Source organism: Falco cherrug, chromosome Z (assembly GCF_023634085.1).
Source record: "Falco cherrug isolate bFalChe1 chromosome Z, bFalChe1.pri, whole genome shotgun sequence".
NCBI classification, from domain to species: Eukaryota; Metazoa; Chordata; class Aves; order Falconiformes; family Falconidae; genus Falco; species Falco cherrug.
In genome coordinates this window covers 54622183-54643772 of record NC_073720.1, presented here as the reverse complement: position 1 = coordinate 54643772, position 21590 = coordinate 54622183, and the positions used below count along the sequence as shown (strand labels likewise).

General features: G+C 39.3%; 1 protein-coding gene across 2 annotated transcripts in view; it reads right to left on the bottom strand.

The window, feature by feature from the left end:
• GAK (cyclin G associated kinase) overlaps window positions 1-21590 on the bottom strand; it is a 77123-nt gene that overhangs the window by 29023 nt on the left and 26510 nt on the right. For both annotated transcript variants that reach the window (XM_055698856.1, XM_055698857.1), the window contains exons 10-16: window positions 21407-21518; window positions 19070-19193; window positions 10147-10196; window positions 9900-10048; window positions 5556-5678; window positions 2029-2162; window positions 601-795 (exon numbers count right to left, since the gene is read on the bottom strand). In XM_055698856.1, coding sequence (XP_055554831.1) covers window positions 601-795; window positions 2029-2162; window positions 5556-5678; window positions 9900-10048; window positions 10147-10196; window positions 19070-19193; window positions 21407-21518 — 887 coding nt within the window. The remainder of the gene's footprint in view (window positions 1-600; window positions 796-2028; window positions 2163-5555; window positions 5679-9899; window positions 10049-10146; window positions 10197-19069; window positions 19194-21406; window positions 21519-21590) is intronic.

Genomic DNA, 21590 nt, shown 5'->3' with positions numbered 1-21590 from the left:
CCCCACAGCTGTTTCTGTTCCTGCTCTCTTCAAATTCATTAAACTCCTTAAGGGGCTTGGATTTATAGGAAAGCTAGAGGTATTCTCTCATCTTTCCTCTCTCTGTGACTACCTACACCTAATACTGTTCGTACCCTTTGCAATTCCTGTGCTGTATTACAACTGCAGATACCAGAGCTGTACAAGGGCTAACAAGCACTCCCCTTACAGCTACCATGCCTGTGGGATCCTAATTGTTTCCATGACTGAAACATGGTGTTCAATTCAGTACATGTACACCAGGAATCAGTCTTCCCAGTTCACATCACATGGAGTGAGAGGGAAGAGGCTCTTGTTCACCTCTGCTGTGCCATGTCCACTGTGCCAACCCCACCATCATCCCCACTTTTTGCAGGAACAGATATAAGCTGCTATTGTAACTACGTTGTCTCTTCCACAAGAAAAAGTGGACAGAGGAGCTGTTGTCACATGTTAAAGAAGCTTTGGGCTCAGCTGGGACACGCAAGATCATGCTTTCTCTTAACAGTGAGCACTTAATATTTAAGGCGGTCCAGAAAAACGTAATGTGCTGTTTCAGAGCAAATCATAACCTGTACTTACCTCATTTTGTCATATTCCTGGGAGGTAGTGGTTACTCTCTCATCTCCCACATAAACTTCACAGAAAGGCCTGCAGCCATTACGCTGCTTACTGAAAAGAGGAACTGGAGTCATGACTATTGATCTCACAAGGATGGGCTTGCTGTGAGGAATAATGGGTTCTTCAGCCATCATGTCACACATATATTCGATGTATCTAGCAAAAACAAAGAGGTACTCATTTAGCCAGAAAACAAATTGTAAAAATAGGTAAACACACAGCTGAGTTACTTCTGTTCATACCCAGCCACTAAGCAGTGACAAATGGTAACAATAAAAACACTGGGAACAGCATTTTCAGCAACCACATTTTCAGGTCTGATAGGAATTCACAACAGGAAAATGAAATGGAAACATGGAGAAATATTTATGATCCCTAGCTGGCCTCCCAATTTAAGGGTAGAAACAGTTTCTGTACAAAAGCCTGATGGCTGCACCACAATGGAAAAATGCACTGCCCAGAAAACTGAATACAGCACTGCATATGAACTCATGTGCACCTGTGTCCCACCTTCCAGACAGCTCTAGACATTGCTTTAGGTCTGCAGCCTTACATATATTCAGTTGTAAAACAAACTAGCCACTCTTTCCAAAGGCTTTAAAACACCAAACAAGGAGAACTATTTATTATCTTGCACATAACTGATTGAAGTTGCATAGCAGTTCTGAAGCTAGTAACTCAAAGCTTCCTAAGGACTTTAATTCATCCTCATTAATATGTTATCTTGTAGACAACCCATTAAATATACTAAAAGTAAATCTGCACAACAGCATAATGTCACTTATATTTAACTAATCCTTACTTCTCACATTTCTAAATCTAACCCTTTTTGTAGGAATCACCCTTACTGCCAGTGTCACTTGCTACTAAGACTTCATTGTTATAAGATCAAATTAAATCTAATAATCAGTTTAAAATATTCAAAGTATATGAAAGTCACCTCTTCATGCACTCCTTTAAAAAAGCAGAAGGCATCCCCTACCTAAACAAAAATTCTTAGTGGTCTTTCCATAGAACCTGCAGTGTTCAGACACAGCAAAACCTGTTCTAATAAACTAGTAAAAGTGGAATAAGCCTTACACACATGCAAGAGGATTTTATACTTAAGAGAGCATTCAAAAGCACTGCATACCCTTATTTTCATTCCTGACATTTCTTCACTACAGGTCATACTTGACTCACTTTTAATAAAAGCATCACAAGTAACTCAAGGGCTCACAAAATTCAGAATTACTTTCCTTACTCATAATATATTCCAAGCATTTTGCCATTCAAACACAGACACAATTGAAACAATTTATTTTCCTAAAAAGCATCCTGTAAAAATAGTAGCATATTCACAATTGCATAATGACTTGCTTCAACAGTACCTACAGACCGATACCATACCTCTTATGAGAGGGCCAAATGCCAGGAGGACAGCGTTTCATACTGAACATATAAACTGCAGCTTCAGCAGTAGTGAAGAGACGGCAGAAACACAAAAAAGAACAAACTACAACAGCAGATGCAGCTCTCCCATCCTACAAAAAAAAAAAAAAAATAATTGTGACTTATTAAACCCAGTGGAAAAAGCATTACAGAAGTTAGTGAAGAGCATGCTATCTCCCTATTTAGTGTAATGAAGTCCAAGGACTACTGCAATCGTCAGATTTGCACTTTCTGTCTGAATGTGCAATGTTTTCTTTTTATTTCTACACACTACAAAGGATACTACATATTATCTGCTTGCTCAAATGCGAATAGTTGCTTTAACTTAACACTGATATTTCCAATTGATGCTTATTACCTTACTACCACTACTATCTTTACATTTATTTCCTGGCTGCTACCTGTAACTCCAGCTCAGTGCTATTTTTGGCTGATAACCATGGATTTTTGCTACAAGAGGCGTCCTAAGATTCAGAAGAACTAAGCCACACTAAAAACTCTTTAGACTTCTGCCTGAAACTGCCTGAGGTAATAGATTACCATGAAACGCCGAGAAGGAAATTAAAACACTGAACATCTTTCTGCAGGGCCCACAGCTACACACAGCCCAGATTAATCCCTACATCATAAAAGACTGAAGATTCAGAAAGAAATAATGGTTCACAGAACAAGACCTGTCAAGTTTTTTCGCTAGCAACACAGAACAGATTTTCTTTTGGTGATCATTTGGCATGTAAGTGTGGAAATGGGAAAGAGGGAAGTGTTTTTCCTCAACTTGTTTTAACAGGCATTTCCCTCAGTGCCAGGCTTTAATTCCAACCATTACTTACATCAGTGAAGAGAAGATCTGCCAGCACCATAAAAGCCAGATCTTTAAAGATCAGTTCAACAAATCAGTATTCTTACTGCTGGTGTACCTAGCAAGCCCAATGATTTCCAGAAGTCACTAAACTAGTTTATGATTACATGGTCTGGATCCGGCTTTTCAGTTAAATTTCACACAAATGCAACAAAAACATGGCCCCTACGCTGAAAGGCCTACACTTAGGACAAAACATTAATGAATGCAAGGGAAGAATGAAACAACACTGACCAGCATGACAAGCAGTGACCTATGTACCCTTGCATTAAAAACCCACTTCCAAATTACAGCACCACACCAAGGGGAGAAAAATCATTGTCCAAGGAGGTCAGCTTGCAAGTCACAGCAAACCCTTTGCAACTGCAGCAGGTAGTCAGACAACAACTTTACAAGATTTAAAAGACAACTTTACAGCTAAAAATACATCATTCAAAATAAAGAGTATCTTATTCATTAGTAAACAAATTTGATGACAGAACTTTGCATTTCAGAAAGAAGCTTTCTAAGTTGCAGAATAGAAACAAAATAAACACTCCTATAGGGAGATGAGACAGTAGGAATTTCAACTTTTCCTTGTATGATTTTACAAGGATGATAGATCTTGGCTACGAAAGTATAAAATCCTCAGGCATAAACAATCACGAAGGCTGCCGTAAAAAACAATGATTGGAAAAAGATACATTTTGAGTTAAGTTTTGTTCCAAAGCCTCAAAAAGCCAGAGGAGTTTTGTGTCTGAACTATTTTGAAACGAAATAACCTTCATAAAATAATATTAAATAAATATTAAACATAACTTTTCATAGTGCATGCAAGATTATCTCAGCTTGGTTGATTTAAACACAGGTCAGATAAAACTACCTGAAGGAACACTCAAGCACACTTAGAGAGCAGCAGCACACCCAACTGCAAGCCTCTTTGCCATTAAGTTCCATGAAGATGATCTTTGTACTCACACCTTCTTAAAGCTGTGCGAGTTTTCAAGGACGACCATCACTGCATGGCCCCAAACAATTACACAAAGTATTACTGCATGTATCCAGGAGTTACTCCAGCCTCTGGCATACGTGCTACAGTCTTGCGATATCATCAGAACAGGATGCCCCTTAAAAAACTGATCCCAGTCACTGCCAGTGGAGAAAGACATAACTAGCTGAAGCAAGGAGCTGTCACCTAAACCTTGTTTTCAACTGCTTCTAATTTGAATAATCCAGTTGAGAACAAGTAAAAATTTAACAATTCACTGTATTACTGCAAACCTCTGCAGTAAAGATCAAAAGACCAGGAAGCCCTACCTGAATCTTGGCCATCTAGAAGCAGTTCCACCTTTACAAGAAGCAACTCTTATGTTTTGTTATTCAAGGAAGTTTATTAGACTAAAATATTCTATCTCTACCAGACAAAGGAAATCTAGGTTAAAAAAAAAAGAGTGCTAACTTTTAAATCTACAAAATTTCCAGCTAAGTGAATCCAGGACACATTTTGCAACTACTATTCATTTCTAGTAGCTCTGGTCTATGCTCTTTACATCACATTGGGCACGCAGCCATACATATACAAGCTTCCCTCACATCTGAAGAAAATTAATGAGTTAGGTACCTTAAAGGAAACAAACACTTTAAGGGAAAGATGTTACAAAAACTAGCGCTAATTCACCACATCTGTCTCTTCCCTACTTGATAACATACGTATCATGTTAATATAGAACTAGATTCCTAACCTCACAGCAGCACTGAAAATCCGATTGGTTTTCAGGAGCTGGCATTAACCAATTTTTTCCTTGCAAAACTCTGTTTAAGGAAGTACACTATACCAGATTAACAAATCCTCTTTTAGGCTCTTGATAGTGATATTCCATATAGACTACTATATCACATCAAAGGACTGGTTTTGAATGCTTTCTAGCAGCATCATAAGCCTTGTAACAACTGTCATGTTTCTCTTTTTACTCTGCAGGAAAATAAGAATATCAAAATACCACATGCAATACTCTTACACAAACATAAGAGTAACCTCATGTTTTCAGATCCTGAGTATAGTAAGTATTTTTTAAATTATTTCCCACACACACACACATTTGACATGAATTGGCTCTACCCAGAGATTTACTGCTCTTTTGGGTTATATCAAGGTTAACAATACATTAGAGAACAGCGGAAGTTATATAGCAATCTGCTGTCAGCAAAAGCAAGTTGGGCAAAAAGTCTCAGTCACTTTCTGCAATTCTGCAGATACAGATTACATTCCAAGCAGACCGTAGTGGGAAATGCTGTACACACTCAGCTGTCACTCAGAAAATATGAACAATAAAATGGAGCAAACACAGAAATAGTAGAGCAGAGTGTTTCTCCCAAAGGCTGTTTTGTCTTAACCCCTCCTATATACTTACTGCCTTCCATGCTACATGCAAGTAAGCAAGGGCTAAACTACCTTACTAATTTGCCTGAAGAGAAAATGTCTGCAAGTAACTTTCCTAAAGACACAGCCAGATAGAACTGCCTCTTGGCCTCACAGTGAAGAAAGCCAGTAATCTTCACAAACTGAGTGAATACTAGCATACAATTTATTATTCACAATTTAAAGCTGCATTGAGCAACACACTTTAGATTCAAACCAATTTCTTACAAGGCAGTGCACAATGCAAACATTTTTCTGGTCCTGTTTCAGCCACAAATGCATATTCTTGCATATGCTATAAAGATTCTGAAGATTTGGCGCTCGTCTTGCTGGCCAGCCACATTCAGAAACCTGCAGTGAGAGAGACAGCAGAGGTGAGAAACAAGATCACATCTTCACATACATTTGCATAGCATAAACTGTGCATATAAGAGGCAATTTTAGACTTTAATGCCACCTTCAGGTAGAAATTAAGCAAGCTGCTCAAGAAAAGCAGTCTCATACAGTGTAAGCACGACTTTATAGGATGCAATGCAATAAAACTCCAGTCCTGTTTATCATCTGCTGCACTAGAAGAATCAACAACTCAGATTCCTATCTGAAATTTTCTTAGAGCAAGGAATAAAGTAAAACAGCTTTCAACTCAATCCATGCACATATTCCTAACCAAAAATAGAAACCAAACCAGACTTCGTTTGCTTTTACACTTGTTCATTACTCAAAAAACCTCAACAGTTGATTAACATCCCTTCTGCAATTAGTATTGCAAAACACTACTGAATAATCAGCTTCATTGCTGAAAGTCTATATTCTTAGAATCAGCTGTCCAGTTAGAATGCAGTATATGAAACCTGATCCTTAAGCACTTGCAACATCTGAAGAGCAGATGTTGTGCCAGGACCAAGAAAACAACTTAGCAAGATTTTTCTATTTCTTTTTAGCTAGGATCACAACTGCTGAATGTAGAAGACCAAGTTTTTCTATCAGCAGCATGTCTTCTTACCCAGATAAAAGAGTTCAAGGGTTATTCTGAGATGAATTACTGAAATAACCAAGTATTACAGAAAATTCTCAATGAGATTGTTTCTTTCAGTCTTTTGTCCTCAGCTTGGCACAAAAACAGTCTGATATACAAAGACTCCTATAGCATTTCACTATATTCTAGTATTTTAAATAAAAATGAAGGCAGTTTCAGGAAGTGTCACTCTGATGTATTTAAATTGAAAGTTCTTTTGTTAGTGAAAGTTTATGCAAAATCACCACTGAACGAATAAAAGGTAACACAAGCAGTCTTTATATTTCTGTTCATAACATGATTCGATGTGGGCTTCATTACATCTCAAATATTAGAACAGCAGTAAAAGATTCATACTGCAATGTTACAACTACAAACCAGAAACCACTCTAGAAAAGCAAGCGTATTCAAAAAGAGCAAAGAGAACTCACTTTTTTCTGATTTACCATTTACTTTCTGCCCAAACACTAGTTCTGTTACACAATGCATACCATAAAACAGCCAACGCAGAGAAGGTAATGTCGTAAGTTCAAAATGTTCTGATCATTAGCAGAATGATGGAGAATGCGCAACCTCCTTGAGCAAGCAGGACTCAAAACTAGCACAGGCTTCCAGACTACCATTAGCTTTAACCACGGTTAAAGAAATTTGTAAGAGTTACGTACAAATAGCATACAGCAAGAGAGCAAGGATACATAATTTCATAAATACTTACTAAACAAAATGTCAGAATTAAGAATTTCAGAAACAATTCTCCTTTGATCATGTCTGAGACTTGCCATAATCTCTTTTGCAGGTACTGAAGAAAAACTAAATTTCCTTAGCTTCCTATGTGGCTGCTCTCACTCAGCACTGAATAACAAAGTCAAGTCAGTCATATTGCTCGTTGTGCATGTGGGTTTCAAAGATGGACAGGGAAAATTTCCCCAACATCTTTAAAGAGTATGTTTTCCAAGTAAAACAGCTGCCTGCCTTAAAAAACAAAACCAAACCAACAGAAGGCAATGTTTTGTAGAAACTTCGTAAATACTCCCAGTCAATGAACCGGCCAGGAACCTAGAATATTTTGACAAAGTGATGATCTACTATTATTTCCCAGCAAAACAAAGATGGTAAGACAAAATGAATGTCAAAAAGAGTAATGTAGACCAGAACAGTTCCAGGTCACTGCTAGATTTATCAGTGCTCCTATTTGTACTGTAAATGGTAACGTATCAGGAATATCAATATATAGGTATCTCAGACTTGCATAACCAAAACACCATCCCCAGGGTAAACAATTTCCCAGTCACAGAATTCATCGTTCCATAAACAGAGATTGTTAACATTGTTGGATGAGGAATAAATGTATTCCCTATGTCGGCTTCAGTGGGCTTTCCAGCAACATAGTGCTAAAGATTTTGCTTTGAGGTACCTGCTCTAAATAATCATGCAGGAGGAGGCTTCCTGTATGATTAAGCTTTGCCTTCCATGTTGAACAATCTCTGTCTGAACCTCATACTGAACCAGATGCAGATAAGAATTTGATCGCCTCCACCCAAAGAGGCAGTGTAGTGGGCTTGCATGGCAAGGTTTTAGTAGCCGGAGGCCTACAGGAGTGGTAGTTCCTCTGTGATAACATATGAAGAAATAAAAAATAAAACAAAAATAATAGAAAAATATCTGCACCAGTAAGACAGAGGAGTGAGACAATGTGAAAGCAACAGCTCTGCAGACACCCAGGTCAGTGCAGAAGGAGGAGCAAGAGGTGCTCCAGGCACCAGAGCAGAGATTCCTCTGCAGCCCATGAGTGAAGGCTGCAGCCTTGAAGGTGAAGCCCACGGTGAGGCAGGCTGTGCCCCTGCAGCCCATGGAAGTCCACAGTGGAGCAGATATCCACATGCAGCCCATGGAGGAACCCACACTGTACCAGGTGGGTGCCTGAAGGAGGCTGTGACCCATGGGAAGCCTCTGCTGAAGCAGGTTTGCTGGCAGGACCTGTGGACCCATGGAGAGAGAAGCCCACGCTGACACAGGTTTGCTGGCAGGACTTGTGACCCTGTGGGAGACCCACACTGGAGCAGTCTGCTCGTGAAGGGCTGCACCCCGTGGGAAGGACCCACAATGGAGCAGTGTGTGAAGAACTGGAGCCCTGGGGAAGGACTCATGTTGGAGAAGTTCATGGAGAACCGTCTCTCGTGAGAGGGACCCCGTGCTGGAGCAGGGGAAGAGTGTGAGGAGAAAGAAGTGTTAGAAACAACCTGTGATGAACTGACTGTAACCTCCACTCCCTGTTCCCCTGTGCCACTCTGTGGGAGATACAGAGAAATCAGAATTAAGTTAAGCCCAGGAAGAAGGGAGGGGTGGGGGGAAGGTGTTTTTCTGATTTGAATGCTAATAAATTAAATTTGTTTTTCCCCAAGTTGAGTCTGTTTTGCCCATGATGGTAACCGGTGCATTATTTCCCTGCCCTTATCTCAACCCATGAGCTTTTTGTTACATTTTCTCTCTCCCCCTGTTCTGCTAAGAAGGGCAGTGATAAAGCAGCTTTGGTGGGCACCTGGCACCCAGCCAAAGTCAAACCCACCACAGGCAGTAACCTTTTTTTAAGGTGTGACAATACTTTGTTTACAGGAAACAAAAGGAAGTGACAAGCACTATACAGAACACACTAGACATGCCTCAGTCTGACAGTTTAAGTGAAGTTGGGTACCTGAAGTAATGCTAAGGATGGCTCTGCAGGGTGAAGTCCAGAAGGGGATTTCCTGTAACAAATAATGCTTCTAGACTCTCTTCTGGACAGTTAGTGTCGTGGGGAAGGGCCATGACCACTACAGACTGTTCAGGTGAGGTCTAATGTGGCCAATGCTAGACAACTCACAACACAGTAAGCTGTGGACAGGAAGTGGAGAGTAAGTCTTCACTGATGAGCTACTTACAGGACAGCTGAGGTGTATTTGGCAGCAAACAGTGAAGTTCAATACCTCAGCACCTAACAAGCTGTCCTTACTACCTTGTTACTAGGCAAATGTCTTCATCCTAGTATCAGAGAAATAGCCAGGAAGGCTAACAGAGGCTCAGCTAAACTGTATCAATATTTCAGGCAGTAGCAACAAGCAGTCAGTTAGGGCTGAGTAAGCCATATAGTAGTCAAATGATAGTGGCACAAGGAGAAAGTCCAGTAAACAGGTTGTGCAAATCATTTACCAAAGGAATACTACCTCTGATGAAGAAAAACTTCTGAATGTAGGAGAGACTGAAAATTTAGTAAGATTTTAAGTTTTCTCCATTTAAATCTGAAGCATGTTCAGGACCCGTGCATGTTTTCAAAGATATCACTAGCCTAAGAAATACAGGCTCTAGTCGGTAAGATTAAAGATTAGTCTTTAATCAGTTAAGTTTGGATTGAAAGCACACAAGCAGAACACAGGTCACTCTTTGACCTCATGTTTATACTTATTGTCACCTTTTTGCATTAGGCAGCCTATTTTAACATATTTCATACTAAAATGTTGAAGGTATAATCAAGACATTGTGTTGAAAGACCTTTTAAAGAAATACACAAAAACTATACGCACCCTATTATGGAATCTTGAAGGCCTGTATGTTCTCGGAGAGAGATTGTACACAGCATAGTGGCCAGGGTGTTTAGAGTCCAGATATAACCGCACATCTTCTATGTTATTTTTGATGGCAGATTCTACACCTTCAGCTGGAAAGGACATCACTGAAGACAGAACAACAAACACCATGTAAAGTATTGATTTTTTAATATATATTAAGAACAAACAGAAGTTATTCTGAAGACAGACATAGCTATCCTACCAGCAATTCTGGAAGTGATGTATGATATGTCCAAGTCTCCTTTTGCATAACTGAAACAAAATATATTGGAGTTAATACTGGGAAGTAGAACCATTCAAGCTGTAAGGCTAAACCCCAGTTCTCTCAGGCTACACCCACTACTATGAATATTTCATTTCTTCCATCAGAGGCTTGTCACCTCACATTTGAAGGTTTTTAGAACAGGGGTTGTATTTGAATTGTTATGCATTCACATCAGTCACAACAAAGTAATTTCTCGTGATTTTGCACAGATGCCTTCAGTGTTTAACTTCCTTAACTCTAGCCCCTGCTCCTACAGATAAATGTTCATAGCAGGTATATAATGAGGATGCATTAACAACTTTTATAGAGGACATCAAAATGCTTAAAACAATGACCATTTGTTGAAACATTACGTTTTAAATTATGTAGTTCTCGCTTATTACTATCTGGCCTAGATGGCCAAGCTGCCCAATTTCTGGATTCCACATGAATCCACAGGTACCTGAATCTCTTTCCTCATTTAAATAATTCCTCCAAAAATTCACTTCCAAAACTTTCAGTGAGCAAAGCATTAATCATTACTCATCCCCTTCTCATATAGTTGTCCACAGTTTTAAAGAATAGCCTTTTTTGAAAAACAGTCTCCCAGTGATTTTTTGTTGTTGTTGAAGTCCATTCCCTTCATCTCTACCCAATTACCCTCATTATGCCAGCAATTTTAAGACCACTGTTATTTTTTTGTTCCTAGCGTATCTGCTAGACTATTAACTATAGGCCTGTCCACCTGACCTTGATGCCAGGGAAGGTTATGGGGCAGATCATCCTGAGTGTCATCATGCAGCATGTGCAGGACAGCTGAGGAATCAGGCCCAGCCAGCAGGGATTCATGAAAAGCAGGTCCTGCTTGACAATCCTGATCTCCTTCTATGGCAAGATAACCTGCCTAGTGGATGAGGGAAAGGCTGTGGATGCTGTCTGCCTGGACCTTAGTAAAGCTTTTGACACTGTCTCCCACAGCATTTTCCTGGAGAAACTGGCTGCCCATTGCTTAGATGGGCATGCTTTACACTGGATAAAAAGCTGCCTGGACAGCAGAACCCAAAGAGTGGTAGTAAATGGCTGTACATCCAGCTGGCAGCCAGTCACAAGCGGTGTGCCCCAGGGCTCAGTACTAGGGCCAGTTCTGTAATATCTTTATTAGACTATCTAGACAAGGGGATCAAGTGCATCCTCAGTAAGGTGGCAGACACCACTAAGTTGGGCAGGACTGTAGATCTGCAGAGGGATCTGGACAGGTTGGACCAATGGGCTGAGGCCAACTGTATCAGGTTCAACAAGAAGTGCTGGGTCCTGCACATGGGTCACAACAACCCCACACAATGCCAAGGCTTGGAAAAGAGTGGCTGGAAAGCTGCCTGGTGGGAAAAGACCTGGTGGGTGTTAGTCAGCAGCTGGCTGAACATGAGCCAGCAGTGTGCCCAGGTGGTCAAGGCAGCCAACAGTATCCTGGCCTGTATCCAAAAAAGTGTGGCCAGCTGGACAAGGGGAGTGATCATCCCTCTGTACTTGGGACTGGTGAGGCCACACTTCAAATACTGTGTTCAAGAGGGATGTAGAGGTGCTGGAGTGTATCTAGAGAAGGGCAACGAAGCTGGTGAAGGGTCTGAGGCACAGGTCTTATGGGGAGTGGCTGAGGGAACCGAGGTTGTTTAGTCTGGAGAAGAAGAGGCTCAGGGGGCACCTTACTGCTCTCTACAACTACCTGAAAGGAGGCTGTAGGCAGGTGGGAGTAGGTCTCTTCTCCCAGGTAACTAGCAACAGGACAAGAGGAGACTACTTCAAGTTATGCCAGGGGAGGTTTAAGACTGGATATTACGAAAAATTTATTCACTGAAAGGGTGGTGAAGCATTGGACCAGGCTGCCCAAGGAGGTGGTGGAATCACCATCCCTGGAGGCATGTAAAAAACACCATAGATGCAGTGCTCAGGGACATGGTTTAGTGATGGACTTGGCAGTCCTGGGTTAATGGTTGGACTTCATGATCTCAAAGGTCTTTTTCAACCTTAATGATTCTGTGATTCTATGCTATATAGCAGGGCAAAAAAACTCGAAAAAAAGACTGAAGAGCCAGAGTACAAGCCAATACCCTTGAGTATAATCAGAGGTCTGCACTCCTGATCGGCAAAGTAAGAACAAGCCTCCACTACAGAATATAAGTAGCATATTATCTTCAGAATATCAAGAAGTCATCACAACACTATAATGCAGGTTTAAGAAACGCAGAGGCACTATCAAACCAATACTTCTATATCACTACAAAGTTTCAAGACACTGCTTGAAAGTGCAGACAGACCTAGGATACTGCACCCAAATTTTGAAACATTGAAACAATATTATGCTTTAATTCCTTATTGTTTGCTAGTAAAGGTGAAGGAGGCTGGAGGGACTGATTTAAAGATGATTGAAGATTGGGAGCAGGATTTTAGATAAGGCAAGAACATCTGTTCAGAAAGCAAGGACATTAAACGTTTATGTGGAATGGCATAATCAGTCTCCTAACAGTAGTAATGACCCAAGGTCTCAAGGGAAACTGGTATCACCACAAGGAAGTTTGAGAGTCTCACCAGACAAAGAACTAAAAATCCTCAACCTTGAAAAGTCTTGCATAAGAAGGTAGACAAAATGGCTAAGTAAACACTATTTCAAAATTCTTTCCATCTCTGGAAGGACGTAACTTCATCACCTAGTTCAAGTTGCAATACTATTGCAGTCAACAGCAAACTAAGGTAGAAATTTACGTTCAGAGGTAGTGATGAGCACAGTCCTCCATATGATTGAAGTGTCATTAGTTGCTTACATGCACCAGCTTCAAACAAGAAAACATGCAGGTAATTCTAATGATATCAGCTTTTTTTGACAGCAAGGTAAAGAACCACCTAATACGATAGCCTGAGAACAAAGAACCATCAGCACTTTGATGCTATATGCTCAGGTTAAGGAGCAACTTGAAACAGAAGTACAGAACTATTAAGAGCAAAAAAAAAAAAATTATAGTCCTCACACCCATACACCCATTCCCTTGAGAACACTTTCAGAGACTGACTTCTTGCTAGCAACACCACTCAATTCAGCTTTGCTTTTTACATCTGTGTAAACTGAAATGCAACATTATTAGAAGCATGGATCTCACCATACATACACCTCTGGAAAAGTGCAGCTTTGTACGTCAACAACAGAGCACAGCCAATTCAAGCTTGATGTCCTGCAGGAAAAAAATCTGTATGCCTGTTACAGACGAAAAAGCTTTAGAATGGTTGTGCTGCCTTAATTAAAATGTAGCTGCTAAACTGTGAAATCAACACAAGTCTCCTAAAACACATGAAATTGTCCTTGAATTACTATTCCTTGTACTTTATTCTGAAGATTTCAGAACTATTCCAGTAGTTAAGACTTGAACACAAGGTACTCTTTTTAGTGGAGTGTTTCATGTCAGATTGGCAACTGAGATTGCTTTAAATGGCAGGGAGGTGGGAAAGAAAAAAAAGGGATATTCTTCACACTGGTAAGCATTCCCACACATTTCAAGATACAGTCCTGTAACTAAGAATCAGGAATAAGGACTTTCTTTTCATGTTGTTAACAGCAGACATTTAATTTACATAGTGATGTTGCTGGCAGGTGTTAGCAGCAGAACATGCAAACAAATCAAGCGACTGCACAGAGGGTTTCTGGCTTGTGATCCATATGGAAAACTGTGTGCTTTTTAAGGCTCTAATTAAGCTAGACAGGACAGTAAGTTATGATGCCAATATTTAGTCACTTTTCTGATGATATCAGGCTACTTCAAGTTTTTAGTGAGAAGTCTAGTGGAAAATGTAGCAAACAAGATATGAATTCTCATTTTGCGGAATAAATACCTCAACCAAATCATAAGTTTTAATTAAATGTTAAAAACTTTTCACTATGTAAATGGTTGGTGTCATCAGCCTTGCCAGAGAACAGCTGCACTTAAAGACCACAACTAATAGTAAACAAAAGACCATTCCAGCAAATTAAGAACAATTAAGTTAAAATTAACAATTCACAAAATAAACTAATTAGCATGCACCACAAAATTCTACAACAGCATATAGTTACCTTGTATTACTAACAGCTGAAGATGGGAAAGAATAAATGACAAAACTAACCAGCACAGCTACAATGTGAGCACACAGTTATCTTCAGTTAAATAATGCTCTTAACACCAAAAAATCTTCCTCCAGACATCTCTACAACTCATAAGAGTAGAAAAACATCTATTCATTAGCTAAATACCACCATTTTAACAGTTTATTTTCTAAAAGCCAGGAAGAAACATAGCACTGAAATTCACATAAATCTGTTCCCACTTGATTTTGCTTCATAAAACTGAATTAATCATTCAACTACTTAGTGCCACACAGATGCATGAAATAAAACATTAATGCAGCATCAAATCAGAAAGAAAGTTACCTCAGGAGCAAAGGAAGCTAGCAATAAAAGGCAGCTAATTGTTCCCTAGATTACTAGATCATAGACTCTTCAGTGAAGGAGACTGTTCTCACACACCAAAACAAGACCGATCATAAGTTTTGCATGCTGCTTTCGATACCAGTGAAGATTGGATACTTAAAACTAAATTTAGATACGTTTTTTGGCAGGGCATCTGTAACCCATGTGGATGCAGATATCACTAAGCTAAAAGCTGGTTAAGGGCACAGCAGCATCACAAGCAAGAGATGGATAAGCTGAACAGAGGTATGTTGAGGCTGCAGACTGAGTTGTCAGCCATACACAGGTACATCTGCTGGAACCAAGCTCCCTTGTATAGAGACACTCCTGTGCCAGTATCAGGCTCCTCCAAAGAGCAGGGTATATCTGGTCAAAGCGTGTATACACCCTAGTACTTCCCTTTAGGTCAGTTGGTATCAAAGGAGGGCAGAACCTCTGTTGCTCTGTGTTCTCTCTCATGTAGCTATAAACTGCTTCTGCCTGACCTGAATCTGCAACAGAGGTTGTGACACCTGCAAGTGAGGTGGCCTTGGGGACAATCAAGATGGCCCTCATTCACTCTCCTGTTTCTAGTAGCCTGTGACATATGTTTCAGTTTTCAGACTTTATTACTTATTAGAATAAAGAAGATACCAAAATTTGAATTAAGATAAAGGCAGCTATGGAGGAGAAGAAAAAAATAATTTTTGTAGCAACTACACAATACTAACTCTTCCACTGTGGTTTGGATTCAGTAAGAAGTCTGTCCGCAGGTAAAGGAAATAACTCCACAACTCAGAAAAGCAACAGTAAGTAGGAAACAGGGAGCCTGCCTAATGAGATGACTCCAACACAAGAAGTGCTTAAGTGTGGCGAGGAAAATGCATGACAAGGAAGAGAATGTCTGCTTCTCATGTTGGTTGAAGAGTTTTGGAAAGGCAGTCAAGAGTACAACAGTAAAGAAATATTCTCACATCCCTGATGGTATCAGCTGTAGCCACAGCACAAGTTTGCAAAGGCAGAGAATGACTATAACAGAAAAAGCTATGTCCTATTTTAGATGTGAACAAAAGCATTAACACTTGGATTGGTTAAAGCATAAATAATTTAAGAATGCACAAGCCCAGTGGTGGGACTCTCAGCAGCATGGTGAATGTTAAATGCTAAAGACCTGAGGCTACCTTAACTATTACATTAAATACATATCATTAAGTATTGCTTACATTAATTCATGTTTTGCCATTTCAGTGAACTGTTAAATACAGTTAAGATTCAAAATACAAGACGGACTTATCAAGGAATGAAAATTACAGAACAAAGAGCCACTGAAGAATATTGGCAAATTACAAGTGGACAGTTTCTCTTTCGGTATTGATTAAGTATTATCTGGAAATTAAGTAGTGAAGTAACTGGTTCTTATTAGTATAATTATGTATTTGGTGTGTTCCCTCCTTTTCTTTCACTCCCCAACCAAACAACTAAATTTACTCAGATAACACAAGAATACAAAAAGGCAGTTGTATGAAGACAGAGGGTCCTCCAATTAAACAAAAATCTGAGTTTCACATACCCTGTCAGAGATGATGTGCACAAGTCACTTGAATACAAACCCTTATTTAATCAGCTTAATCCAAAACATCTGGTGAGGGACTGATCTCTTCATGATGAATCTTGGGACTTAACACACACTGACAATCCTCTGTCAATCCATCACAGCCCATGGAAGTGCTATTTTCCCCATCAGCTGGAAAAGGCCTGTGGTTCTTTGATTGAATTTGGATATTACAATACTCTCAAGCCATTAAGAGGTACAAACCAAAACCTGGTCAGTTCTAGCGAATATCCACATGACTAATTAATACAAACAAGATGTAAAAGTAATGAGCTTTTCTTTGACTAATATTTGATAAGTTCCGCAAGACATGAACTGTCTCCAACAGTACTTGCGTTCCTGACAGAGGCTCAACCACTACCACAAAGGAAACAGTCACGCCAGAAAGTTTGAAGCAGCATAGAGGATTCTAGCAGTTCCTTACGTTCCATACAAATTTAAGGCACACATGATCCTGCTACAGGGCTCTGTGCAGGACTCTAGAGACTCAAGTTCCATCTCAATCATACTTTCCCATCTTTGCCAAAAAAGATTCTAACTCAAATGCCAAGCATATAGTTAAGCTGCAGAACACCAACTAGAAATTCAGAAGTAGCATAGTAGAAACTTCAAGACAGACGCAAGACTTATTTGGGGCAGTTACTATAATCTAAGCAAACAATTGTAGAGAAGAGCATGTGAACTGAACCGCATCTTTTCAGACAGCAAATACTCACTGTCCCATACTTCAGAAGCTGCCACATGATCTCTGCAGATGCATCTGGATGTACAGTTACCATTTTATTCTTTGCACGCTACACTAACTACAGAACCAAAGGAAACCACACAGACCAAAAACCCACACACCCCTGTTAGGCAAGAGAAATAAAAATAAGGTGCAGGCAAAAAGTAAACCATTCCATATTAAAAAGTCAATTTTAGACAGTCCTAATCCACCACTATGAAAATAGCACAAGATTAAATTTAAAAAAGTAATTAAACTTCCAGTGTCCTTTAAAAGGAAGCAACCGCTTGCAAGAGTGGGAAGAGGAAACTTCTTCACACGTAACTGACTGATGGAGGCACAATAATCCAGAAAGTCATGTGAAGACAAGAGCACAAGAACGTGAAGTATAGGAATACTTCAGAAGCACATAGTGCACAATCAAAATACAGTATCAGAGTAAGAACTAAAAGAGGAACACAGGCATGGGAGAGTAGGGCTTACAACTGTCAAAGGTAGAGAAGAATTTAAATGTTATCTGTCCCAAAGGATGAAAAGTAATTTCTCCACTGTGAGCCTCAAATCTAAGCAAAACCGGCAGAATTTAAGACAAAGAATTTAAGTACCTTTGAGTTTATAAATAGTAGAGCTGTCAAAGGCAAGGAATCTGCAGAATATTTCCATGTTTTACCACACAGTAAATTTCATTTAACAAGATACCACAAAAGGAACAGAAGTAGGACTGAAGACCAGTTCCACAGAAGGTAGCAGGTACAAGAAGGTAAAGAACAGAAGCCTGCAAGACAGCACAGTCAAAGAAATAAAATGGAGAGCAGTTGCTTAAAAGTTGTAGCTCATCATGTTACTTCATACATGGAATTCCTACAGTTCTGCTAAGCTGTTAACAAGTCACCATTTTTCATCATGCAAAAGTTCACTCCCCTTGTACACCTCCCTGTTTTCTCTTGAGTCAGTGTGGTTTAGTGTGGTTTCCACAGAGTGAGAAGTTTGATGCTACTGTGCCAGTTGCTTCTGTAGAAAGCTTAAGGACAAACCAAAGCTGCACAGCCTTTAAAAAAAAATACAGGACCTGGCCTTTCTAAGCCAAGCATAGGAAATTTAAACAGACTTAAGTGTAAGAGCAAACCCATAAAAATGCACTTGAAGTTGCTACAGAGGTGCAAGATCTACAGGTCTACCTTATATGATCATTACAAACATTTTAGAGCAGCATTATGAACAAATTATATTCAGTCACAGAAAAACACAATGCAAGCAATAGATTTCAGAAACCATAGTGCAGTATCCCAATTAAAGGGCCACAAATACTACAGTGATGGATAAGGTTCAGTATTCCTTAGGAGGTATTCAGTAGTGACTTACCTGCTCTTCCTAGAATGAAGAAAAATGTTTTACACTGCGTAAAATTTTATTATTAAAAAGTTATAAATCATACATATTGATCAATATTGATCATACAGAGGTACTAGAACATTTGGAATGGGACTGCAAGTCTGATTAGAAAAAAATAATCACACACTAGGTATGTGAGTACACATACATCAAAACAGGAGAGTATTGTTCTATGCAATACAGTGCAGATCCTCTGCCTTGAGGGCACAGGATTCGACCTGAAAACTAACCAAAAGAGCTCATACAGTATTTCCCCGCAGTTTTTCTTCTCACCTCCATTCCCTTTATTTGTACCTTTCACCACTCCATCTTTCTTATTTCCTCTCTTATTTATGGAGGCCCTATCTACTAATTCAATTCATTCATTTTGAATCATGATAGTCCTGTTCCACACCTCTCCACCCTGCTCCAGCCCCACCTGCTCGTATCTCTCCCCAGCTTTCACTATCTAAAATACAGCAGGGAAATTAGTACTAATGGACAGGCTTTTGCACCCATTCTCATTTCTAGTATATGACTGCTATAGTAACTTTTGTATTAATATAATTCATAGTATCTTTGGGCTGGCTACTAGAGCTCATACTTGGAAAAGTATGCTAAATCTTATCACTTCTGGAGTAAGCTCCTGACCCTTCATTTAGAAATCTTACCAGCAGAACTTGGTTTTTGGTTTTTTACTCACTTGGCCACAGACTGGATAACTTTAGAAGATGTATCCTTAATATTAGTGAAAAATCGCTCTGTTCCACCCCTCAGAATATCAAAGAACCCTCCATAAGTCTGGTCACATTCCGCAACGGTCAGGCCTAGAGTAGTTGAATAAAAATAATTGTACTTTAAGTCATATCCTGGAACGGGCTCCATACTAAAGCAAGTTGCCTACAAAGCTGGAAGTGAATGCACATACAGCCTATGCCTTGCTGTAAGGCTCACAGTTCTGAAGCTCGCCTTCATTATGACCTATGCAAAAAACAATACCTCCTGTGGTCAGGAGGTACCAGCAAACTACTGAACACATTTTTAATAAACTGTCTGCATTTAAAAGAAAACAAAGTAAATAATTTCTTTAAGTCAAGCATATATTTCATATTGCCAGTGAAGCAAAATACTGTATTTTTTTTAGCATTAGTCTCTTAAAGTGCAGCTTATTATTAGCAAATGCACTCAAGCACCCCCAGCTGACACAGTTTAATGATTTAATGCAGGACTTCAAAAGCAGCTGGTATAATTAAGTTTACTTCTGAAGCACAACATCCCAGCTAGCACAGCACCCCAGCATAACATCCCTATTAATATGACTGTATACAACAGTACTTATTCTTGCACAAAACAGATGGCCAGACAGTCTTTTGACTATAATCCTATTAGGAAGCTGGATTCTTCCACAGGAACTGATACACCGATAACATTACTGCAACAAATATTAACCAATTTTAAAAGTTTCTCTGCAACATTAATATCCTTTGTCTCATTGGCAATTCAGCACAAGTAGTATCAAGAAAAAAATATCAAGCTGGAAGGAAAGTTGAATACAGTATGAAATATTCCCTCAGTATCTTTTACTTAATTGAAATGTTCTACATTAATATATATTAAGATGCGTGCAGAAATTGCCTTTTAAGAAAAAATCAGATGCAAATAAGCTTATCAAGCTTCTAATTTTCTTTTTTTATTTTAAATGAAGTGCAGGTATTTTCACCTAAATGAAGTGTAGAATACCTGTTTTTACAGAATAGGTATATCAGCCTTCAATTGTCTTTCTAGAGACGTGTTTTGGTTGACTCAATTTATTACTGCTACTCAAACTACCATTTTACAGTTTTCTTAGATGAAACCACACCTTCTCACCGCTGATGTCCTACGGTGCAACCATCTTCTGAAGTCCTCCCTGCACAATCCTCCCATAATTAGCTGGGCTCAAAGCAGTACCAGCTATGTACAGAAAGTACTGACTCGACAGCCAACAAACTGAGTTTAGGCTGTTGCTTTTTCCCTTTTAGTTTTGTCGTTTCCTAAAGGCTCATGTCTGACAGCCTCAATAGCTTTAGTCTTTGATCACTCTATCGGATGAACTTCAAACTATTGCAAGGGGTCACAAATCTTTTTGGCAGGGGAGAGAGGAGAAGAGAGCGGTAGATCCCCGATGCTTACAGAATAATTTTTTCCTTATACAGGCTTTCTGCAGGCTCGAAGAAATACATGTCAGGTCCACGACTACTTGGCATTAATGAACTACTGTGGTCCATAACCAAAATCCCTACAACTGCTTCTGTTTCTTTACTGGACTACCTCGACTGTTAGACACCAAGCCTGTTTTAGCATACAGTTATACCAAAAGCCACAGAATGGCTACTATCTTTAAGTTTTAACCTATCTGATGTTAAGTAGCATTTATTGGAAAATAAAGACAACTGTCATTTTCTTACACCGAAGATCCAATATTGTGCACAAACTCAGGATATGTAGTGATTTCAGTAACTTCTGCCACAAAGTAACATGGTTTCAGTTAAGACACAGCAATAAGATTTTTTTTTTTGAAGAGAAATGTAAACTCTTAAATTCTCTTTAAACAAGACACTTTCAAGTATCACCGCCTCACTGAACTGGAAGTTTTGGATTTAAAATAAGCTATTTTTGTTGGTTTGTCATAACCTGAAGACTACTTTCTCTATAGCTTTTGTTCTTAAGAACATTATTGCTTATTGTATACACCACCTCCATCAAGTTTTAGCTCACTTATTTCAACTCTCCCACATCTACAGGTCAATAATGCATTTTAGTTTCAATTTTACATAGGAAACCAGATTTTAACTTGCCCAGCAATGAAACTGAGAAATTCAGATATGCATGTATCTATGTACAACCAAACCCTGCAAAAAAATTAAAACAAGGTTAGAAACAATGATATAAATGCAAAATAGCTAGTACTTGTGCAAAGTGTCTAAAATCCTCAAATTATTTTTTTTTTTTCACATAGAAGATACACATTTACAAAGATGAAGTCTTTTACTGCACTCACCTGCATTGTACATATTGTTGAGCTGTCCTGCAGGCTTGGAGCTCTGTGAAATGGAGGTCACTGATGTCCGAGGCTGAGCATTGTTTCCATAGCCTCCATTCTGTTCCAGGAGCTGAAAACATTAATATTCACTGTGAGTATTTTCTGGCCAATTCAGCCAACTTCTTATGCTTTGTAATTTACT